This window comes from Pectinophora gossypiella, chromosome 17 (genome assembly GCF_024362695.1).
Source record: "Pectinophora gossypiella chromosome 17, ilPecGoss1.1, whole genome shotgun sequence".
Lineage (NCBI taxonomy): Eukaryota > Metazoa > Arthropoda > Insecta > Lepidoptera > Gelechiidae > Pectinophora > Pectinophora gossypiella.
The window spans coordinates 2,911,688-2,921,944 of NC_065420.1; the positions used below are offsets into that span (position 1 = coordinate 2,911,688).

The following is a 10,257-nucleotide window of genomic DNA, read 5'->3' on the forward strand; positions in this document are numbered from 1 at the left end:
CACGTCTAATGATAATTAAACTTTGACAAATGACGCTGCTTCGATAAAAATCGATAACACTTATTTACAAAGCATTATATTATCATTGTCCATTTGCTGCTTGTCGGAAAGTAATGTGTCTCCAGTAAACGTGCACTTAATTAAAAATAATAATATTATTTATGGTTACATAAAAATGCAGTGCATAGTTTCCTAAAAAAAGATACATTAAGAAGATAAATACTTTAAAATTTTTTACAATAAGTACCTAACAATGTAAAAGTAGTGGTTTTAGAGTGGTGTAAATTATATTAATTATAAATACGTTACGAAATGGGTAAGTTTAGTTTAATCTCACCCTAGTTCGCAATTAGTCTGCCTCTTCATCTTCTATCGTATGGGTTGTGAGGTGGAATACCAACCTCATCAATCCTGGTGTCAGGGTTACTGTTGAGCCGCCAATGGACCCTGACATGATTCATGTAACGACTACGTACATACATAAGTAATCAGTAAGTAGTAACCACGACTTAACGTGCCTTCCAAGGCACGGATCGTCTTACTTTCGGACAATCAGGTGATAAATCTGTAATTTCCTAACCAAACTAGGGATCACAAAGTGAATTTTGTGATATGTCCCCGCCGGGATTCGAACCCAGGTCCTTCGGATCGTGAGCCCAACGCTCAACCACTGGATCACGGAGGCCGTAATAATTAATTAGTGGTTGAGAGGAATCATGTAAAAGAACGCGCTAACAAATTATAAAAATCTAATACAAAGGTAAATATATATGAGGACCGCCCAATAAAAAATAAACTTATTACGCAACCAAGCAAAGAACAATCGAATTATTTGATCATTTGATTCAATTTGGCTTGGCTGTCAAATAATGAAATATACTTTATTTTATTCGCCTCTTGTTGATTTTTTATAAGTAAGGCGGCCATATTAACTGTTAATTCGTTGATATTTTCAATAATAATTCATTTTCAGATAAAATGACGTGGCTTCTATTGGTATTTTTGGTTTGCACAACTACAATCAGTGGAGGTGAAGGAGATTGTTCTTTATACAATGCGAACATAGAGAAGTGCCAAGCTGGAGTCATATGCAGAAATAGCACTTCAGATTTGGTAACAACCATTACTAATTGGGGATGTGGAAGAACTGAGCAGTATAATTGTGAAAATCACTTTGATTATGATTACCAGAGGTATGAAACAATATGCCAAACAAGATTTGTTTATGATTTTAAACTAATTTTAAACATACACGCTATTAATTTAGATACAGTTCCTTGGACTAAAAGTGAGAAAAGCATTGAAACTCATATAATAGAACTTGTTATAACAAACAATGTTATTTCGAATATTCCACGAAGAGTATACATTTTTAGCAACGTAAATAAGATTACAATGATTTCCAACATCATCGAAAGTGTTCAATTTAACGATTTTCTTGAATTAGCTCACTTAACAAACATAACCCTTCCACACAATTCTATTAAAGTTTTAGAAAGTAAAGAAATAACGACAAAGTCAAATTCTGTTAATTATATAGACTTAAGCTACAATCTCATAGAATCTATTCCAAACAACTACTTTAAATATTACTCGCAACTTAAAAGTCTGAATTTGGCTAACAATTTGATAAAAAACTTCCAAATACTCACATTTGAAGGAATTTCACAGCTGGAGGTTTTAACTCTCTCAAATAATCACATATTGGAAATAGGTCAAACTTTAGTACGATTTGTAAAATTAAAAGAGCTTTTACTAGATCATAACAACCTCACATCGATAGAAGAAAACAATTTCAGTACAATGGAAATGTTGGAAAAGTTAGATTTGGATTCAAACCAGTTGAACAACATTAACAAGGAATCATTTAAAAATCTTGTAAGTCTTGAATCTTTATCTTTGAACTTAAACCTGTTGTCTGATATGAGCATAAATTTACAGAACACTGCACTAAAAAATCTAGATATTTCCAATAACAGAATCGAGCATATTGCCTCAAAAGTGTTTAAAGGGAAAAATATTACACAATTTGTTATGAATAATAATAACCTGATTGGTGTGATGGAAAGGAATACTTTTGATGGAATCTATACAGATGTGTTGGATTTAAGTGGTTATAAAATAATTTCCTTAGATCCAGAGGCTTTCACTGGATTACATGTTCGAGTTCTAAACTTGAGCTCAAATGCTATAAACACTATATCAAGTACATCATTTAAATCTGTGATATTTCTGCATGAATTGGATTTGTCTAACAACTGTTTGAGCTCCATTGATTTCGACACATCCGATTTAAACGAGTTGATACTATTGAATCTCCGAAACAATAGCATTGAGCATATTGCAAGAATTATGTTCAAAGATTTAATATCTCTAAAAAAACTGGATCTGTCGTTAAATAAAATTGTAACAATAAAATATCAAGTTTTCTTGAGTTTACAAAAACTTGAATTTCTATACATAAGTAACAATAATATTTCTAATACCTTAAAATCTCATATTTTTCAAGGTCTATCGAATATCAAAGAAATGCATATAGATAATTTGCAAATCGCATCAATAGAAAATGAAACATTTTCTGGTTTAAATGCTCTGAAAACGTTGAATGTATCAAACAACGAAATTGATAATTTAAATTACGAAGTCTTTAAAAATACCGGTTCTATAGAAGTGCTAGATTTATCTCATAATTTACTTCAACAGTTTTTGATAAACACTTCTAATATTATTTCGATACAGGTGTTACATTTAGATAATAATAAGATTTTTAATATTACAAATGAAACGTTTTTTGGGCTGATCAATTTACACACATTGTATTTGAATAATAACAATATTATGAAACTAAACGCTGAATCATTAGTATTTTTAAATAATTTGAATGTGTTAGATCTTTCCTATAACAAGGCCATGGAGCTAGGCGATGATTTTCATAATTTAATGTCATTGACGAAATTATCACTTACAAACGTTGAAACACAAATTTCTTTTGAACATATTGTTACATCATTAATAGAAACTTTAGACTTGTCATCAAGCGGTATTGTTAGTATTAACTCAATACATGTATATAAAAATAAAAATGTGCAATCCTTAACATTGAAAGCAAACAAAATAATGAGCATAGACAAGTTTTCTTTTAAAAGTATGCCATGCCTTACTTACCTCGATTTGAGTTTCAATTTGATTTCTTTTATACAACCTGGCACTTTTCTGAACACAAACCACATAAAATACTTAAATATGCATGATAACAGGTTACGCTCATTACAATTTGGAGTTTTAGATGGATTAAATGAATTGGATAGGCTTAATTTGTCAAGTAATCTCCTTGTTACATTTGAAAAGAATATATTACATAATACTCCAGCAGTTACATTATTATCTCTTGATGAAAATGATATAGAAGTGTTTAAGTTTGAAGATTTTATAGGAACAAGTCTAAAGACAATTAGTTTAGGGAACAATCCTATTTCTTGTAATGCATTTGTGAATTTGAAACAAATTAAACTCACTTTCGTAGTTACAGCAGAAAATATTGACTACCACAATGAAAATGTTGATGGGGTTAAATGTAAATCATCTCGTGCTAGCACAAATTTTACATTTCCTGTTAATAACGTCACTGACGTGAATTCAACTGTCGCTCTTTTTGCGTTTTCACATGCTCTAGAAAATTTTAGATCTTCGCTTACAGAAGTTGTAAAAAATTTCAGTTTATCGATGGATAAAATAAATAATAATAACTTAGCATCAACTTTGCAACAAAAAACAGAAAGTAATACAATGACTAATATTTTGGAACAAATGTATGCCATGAATAATAATTATAATAAGACGCAAACTGCATTGTATAAGTATTTGAATGAACTGTCTGTAACAAATAATCACACTATGTTCATTGAGGAATATTTGAAAAAAATAACAGGATCTGAAAATGAACACATTATCTTAAGGGACGGGAACATGAATGACAAAAATGTGCTGGATGATAATTTGCAAGAAAAAATAAGAATGCTGAATTACGAAAAAGAGAAAATGATTAATGAAATGAAAACAATATTCCAAAATTTTAAAAACTCATCCAATACTAGAAAGGACGCTTTGATAAATGATACAAATGACTCTAGTGGTATAAAACCTTTAATATATTTCATAGCAGTATGTCTGTGTGCAATGCTCGTTATGTCTGGCCTCTTCTTTTACTCAAGTTATAAGAAATCCAGAAGTAATTTTGAAAAGCATTGCAGTAGCGCACAGCCAATAGTAAATGGCATAGAATTATATGAACAATAGCGTTTAAGATCATAGAATTATATGAACAATAGCGTTTAAGATTTAATTATGACCAAAATCTGACTGACAGCGAACTTTATAATTATTGTTATAATTAGTTACCTACGTATTAGGTACCTGCTAAATAGATTTGATATGATTCATTCTGTTAAAATAAATAATCTTTTTTAAATTGTAAATGTATAAAACACTTTTCATATTATCTAAGCATTATGTGTTTGTTTTTAATCATGTTTAATACTGTACAATTGTGACTTATTTGTTATTTATTAAGAACATTAAAAAAGTGTTTTACAAAGTGTTTGGTTATTACTATTTTCTGGTTAAAAAAATGCATTCACTCACTGTCGTTACAGTGTGAGCAGAGTGACTAGTTAGATAACAACCTTGTTGGCATATTAAGTCAAAGTTGTAAGGATGGTCCTCAAAACATATTCAAGTTTAAAAAATGTCGAAGTGCAGAGCTACACCCTTAATAGGCCCTGTTATTATTATAACAGTAATTATAATGGCGACATTGTGTGAGGGGATTACCTAGAATTATAATGTAAGTTAAAACAGGACATAGTTGCGGATGTCTCATCCCGGATTTGATAGCAATATATGTACAGTCATGAGCAATATAATGTACCCACTTTAGGACTCTATCGCAATAAAATATTTGACATTTAATGAGACTTACAGTTCAATTTGTCAAAAAAGTTAATGTGACATGGTACCAAAGTGTATACATATTAATGCTGGGACATTGTCAAAATCACTTTGTGAGACTACCCTTTGTTTGGTAAGGACTTTTCAGGCTTAAATCACCTGATTGTCCGAAAAAGTAAGATGAATCCGTGCTTCGGAGGGCACGTTAAGCCGTTGGTCCCGGCTATTAGCTGTAAAAACACCTCCACCAATCCGCATTGGAGCAGCGTGGTGGAGTATGCTCCATACCCCCTCCGGTTGATTGAGGGGAGGCCTGTGCCCAGCAGTGGGACGTATATAGGTTGTTTATGTATGTACGAATACGTGATCGCCATCATTGGAAAGGATTGGAGGAGGCCTTTGCCAGGAGGCACTCCGAAATAAGAGATATAATATAAAGTGAACTGTAACCGACCTGATAATATTTCGGAAGCAAGGCTTATTATTATATTGCTTCTCCTTATTTTGATCAGAATAATAATGGGTGGAAGATGTAATTTGTAAAGATAAAAGATGGATATGTCTGTTATCCATGAAATTAGAAGGTTAAACGAAGGAAAATCTGTACAGCGCCATCTATATTGTTTTTGAGGAACGTAACTGAAAAGTCCCTCAGTAAGACTCCACGACGCCATCCGAGGTAAAACCACACAATGGCCCCGATTCCTGCAGACACCGCCTAATTTTATTTTAAGTTATATCCATCATTTTCATATCCGTCGAAAAGGAAAGGGACGGATGATTCACAGCTCTTAATTTTAGGAAGAATGAGTGAATGAATGTATAACCCGGGCGAATCAAAAGGTACGTCGCTGGTATGCAATCCGTTTTACGTGCTGTCTAATTAACTGTGTCGGGTTATTGACTGATGTAAAATTTTTAGACGGTTGGTTTAGATTTGTGCTTGAAATTGACGTGTGTTCCATAAATTTTATGCTTGTCGATTACCCGTCCCTTTCTTTTTCGGCGGATAAGAAAATGACAGATATAACTTAAAATAAAATTAGATGGTATTTACAGGAATTAGCACCAATACGTTATTAATTTTCAATTTCAGTGCCCTCTATGTATTTAAAGACGAACTTTTTAAGTTACTATGTTTGTATTAGTAAGTAAGTGGAACAAATTTCGCTATCATCAGATAGATGGCGCTAAATTATAACCATTTTAGAATCCTGTTAGAGAGGCAAAAAATACTTAATAAAAAATAACATACATAGACATAAACAGCCTATATACGTCCCACTGCTGGGCACAGGCCTCCCCTCAATCAACCGGAGGGGGTATGGAGCATACTCCACCACGCTGCTCCACTGCGGGTTGGTGGAGGTGTTTTACGGCTAATAGCCGGGACCAACGGCTTAACGTGCCCTCCGAAGCACGGAATCATCTACTTTTTCGGACAATCAGATGATTCAAGCCTAAAAAGTCCTTACCAAACAAAGGACAGAATCAAAAATAAATTAATTAAGTAATTTTTCGTTTTAGCTTGCAGCGTAGCTGAAGGACAGAAATATAGATTTCAAATTAGAGCGTAAGAAACAAAAGATTTGAGAGATTTGTTTTTTATGTTGTGTGCAATAAAGTATATTTGATTGATTGATTGAAAAGAGAAATATATTAAATATATATTATTTAAAAATATTATAAAAAAAAAAAAAAATAAATAAATAAATAATAATAAATAATAATATTATTAAATATTTTATTATTAAATATATATTTTTAATTTTTAGAGAAATATATATTATTTTAGAACGGTGTTCTATGCACAAAGGGTATACGACATGTTGTTTATTAAAAAGCGACAAAATGTCCTAACATAGCAGTCCAATACACACCGTAATAAATTACTAAAACTAATGATAAAAAACTTTACGGCTTTTTCTAGAAATGGCCTTTTGGCACTTACGTAATTTTGTCTTTTAACGATCTTACACATCAATGACTAAACTCTTTCAACGTAGCATCAATAGAGTGAGAAATTTCTTGTTCGCTCGTATGTATGACGGTGTCATGGTCTGAATAATCCTTCAAAGTTTTCGTTACAATGTCACTTACACCCTGTATTTCTGTCCTGCTGACATTCTAATCATACTACTGTTAATCGAGGTATAATGTTGATGATAATGGTAAGACCGATGACCCATACCCCCCTTTCCCCCCTCAATTCACTACACGCCAATAAAAATGGTCGCTTCGCACACATACACTTAGTATTTTTCATACAAAGTGGTAAAGGTAAAGTTTTCTATTGAAAATTTTCCTTTTCCACGCTGCTTAGTTCTGTAGTTCGATGTAAAAGTTTAACAAATTCTAGCCTGCATTCAGTTGTTAAGGTAGTGGGGGGGAGGGACTTGGGCGCCGCGTGACAGAGAGTCCTGTTCTGCCACCAGTTTGTGTGTCATTTTCTTCTTTTCCCTACCATTATCCCGTTTTTCACAAGGTCTGCTTACCTAACCTGAAGATTTGACAGGTCCGGTTTTTCACAGAAGCAACTGCCTGTCTGACCTTCCAACCCGCGAAGGGAACACCAGCCCAATACAGTTCAGGTCACATACATGTGAGTTTCCTTACGATGTTTTACTTCACTGCTGAGCACGTGATAATCATTTATGATCCAAACATGAATTCGAAAACAAATTCGACAGTGCTGGATTCGAACCTGCGACCTCAAAGTGAGAAGCAGGCGTTCTAACAACTGGGCTGCCGCGGCTTTACACATATAGATCACAATGAGGGACTTTCCTGTGTATGTTCGGTCACGAGTACTAATATACTATACACTTTGAAACCATGTCACATTAACTTTTTTGACAAATTAAACCGTAAGTGTCATTAAATGTCAAATATGATCGTGCGACAGAGTTGAAAACTGTTCTCTGTATCTTTCGGTTTGGTTATATATTATTTATATTATAAATAATTAAATAAATAAATATATATATTTTTTATATATATAGTTCTTAAGCACATATATGTAACAAATATGACTATGCTACAGAAATAACACTCGTTGGTTTTCATCTTCATTTTTGTTAAGAAAAAATCTACCAATACGTACACGACGAGAAGTGGATATTTTACACATGTTTACACATTCGTTACACGCACATTTTATGGACTTATCTGAAAAATAAATAATCCCTAAAATCCCGGGATTCGTTAAATTCAATCTCGAAAATTTCGGGACTAAAATATGACCGGGATCCCGGAATCCCGGGATTCGGGATCCCGGGATCGAATCCTCTAATTACAATGTACCCTACAAGCTAATAAGTAATTTATCTTTAACCTAATCTAGGTACTATAAATAAAACTTTAAGTATGTCTGGAGTATCTGGATGTAATAACAAGAGTCATCATTTATAGCTATAACTAAGATAAAAGATGCATGTGTCTTCTTCTCCTATCGTGTGGGTTATGAGGTGGATTAAGGCCGCCAGATTGTACTGTATCTATCTTCATCTGTGTGAATTTGTTTTGTATGTTGTGTGCAATAAAGTATATTTGATTTGATTTGATTTGATTACCAACCTTGTCAACCCTGGTGTCAGTGTTACTATTGAGCCGCCCAAGGCTCCTGACATGACTCACGTCTGTTATGAAACGAAGGCAGCATTGTACAGCGCCATCTGTATTATTTGTGGGGAACGTGGCCTAGAAAGTCCATCTTTACTTGTCTCTACTTGTTGAGGCACTCACTTTCGTTGACTTAGCGATGCGTCGCTTCAACAGGCCGTCTTCCTCTTTCTCTTAACGCAATGGAACGAATTGCCTCATCTTTATGTAACATGACACATTATGTAAAGTCGGGGATAGAATCATGAATATCATTTTTCAAATATAATTTGAATTAATGACCGACTTGAGGTAATTTTTCATAATGTTTTTGTCGCGACATGAATCTTAAAGAATTTAACAAAATGATTTGTGACGTTTTAAGATTTGTGAAGATTCCCCAGATTAATGCTTCTATATATCCTTACATAAAGTCGCGCGAGTAACAACACCACAGAATAAAAAAGAGCGGCTAAGTGCGAGTGGACTCACCCATGAAGGATTCCGTAGCATCAAGTTTAGTAACAATTATTATAAAAGTTCTTGTAGTTCGTTGTAACTTTGATCGATGCTTTAATGTAAATTGCGGTTTTCAATTTATGACGCATTATAAAAAAAATACTTAATAAATCGCGTTCAAACCAATTTTCGGTGAAAGTTTGCATGGTAATGTATATAAAATATTTTTTTTAGTTTTATAATTTCACACATTCCACACACAGGCCTGAGGGTGCCCAGTTGGGCGCGAACCTCGGCTCAGGGCGTAGTTTGAGAGGAAAAATATTTGAAAGAATTAATCGACCCTCGCGGGTCGATAGCGATAAGCGCTGATTGAGGGAAATCGTCGACCACGCCGGCGGGGTCGATATCGGGGCCTAACCAAACCAGGAACAGTCTCTCAAAGTATTTTTAAGACGAATCCAGTGTGTGTGTGAATTCAGGACCTCCAGGTCGTGAGCCCAACGCTCATCCACTAGGCCACAGAGACAGTTATTCAATCTTATTACCCTACACTACAGTGAAGTTACCCTATAACTTCCATACACTACAGTGAAGTTACCCTAAAACTTCCATACACTTAACGGGCTAGCCAGACCCATCATTACAACTTAGTACACCCGAACAAAGTTCAAATTCGTGCTACAATGAACTGGCGTGCACCCCAGAGGGTAAACTTACGGTGCATGCTGAACGTGTCTTGACTAGTATAGTAAGATCAACGCGACTCGATCAACGTTTTTACCCGACTGCCAAAGGAGGAGGTTAATGTTTTTCGAGTGTATACAGGGTGTTAGTGACATCGTAACGAAAACTGACGGATGATTAAGAACATGATTCTGTGTTGAAGTTCATCAAAAATGAAAAGTTAGGATGGCTGAAAACGATGAACTACTTGCTTGTGATAGGTAGTCAGGTTAATAAAAGCAAAATATTTTTTGAAAGAGAACAAAAACCTACCTGCCCTGTAACCTGTTTATGTCCTTTGTATATGTCGTTATGCAATAAACTATTAGTGATTGATTGAAAAACCTTTATTCTTTAATATTACTAAATAATTAACATGTTTTATTTGGAAATCAGTATAATCATAACAAAAAATATAACTCAATTATTATTTTTTATAAAAATATAAAAAAATAGACGAGTCCTCGCGAGATCGGGATCCCGCAAGATCGGGATTGCATTCCGTACCTGTCACGTAACTAACAG

The 10,257-nt window shown here is 33.8% G+C and overlaps 1 protein-coding gene across 3 annotated transcripts; it reads left to right on the forward strand.

The window, feature by feature from the left end:
- Positions 1–73: 73 nt before the first annotated feature.
- On the forward strand, positions 74–4,594 carry LOC126374296 (toll-like receptor 3). Of its 3 annotated transcripts, none has more exons than XM_050020830.1 (2): positions 74–316; positions 974–4,594. In XM_050020830.1, the coding sequence occupies exons 1-2, from the start codon at positions 313–315 to the stop codon at positions 4,294–4,296; spliced, it is 3,327 nt and encodes a 1,108-aa protein (XP_049876787.1). In that variant the 5' UTR covers positions 74–312; the 3' UTR covers positions 4,297–4,594. The 3 variants fall into 3 exon arrangements, with proteins under 3 accessions (XP_049876787.1, XP_049876788.1, XP_049876789.1); XM_050020831.1 differs by having other exon boundaries at positions 74–304; XM_050020832.1 differs by lacking the exon at positions 74–316 and adding an exon at positions 350–760.
- The last annotated feature ends 5,663 nt before the right edge of the window (positions 4,595–10,257 follow it).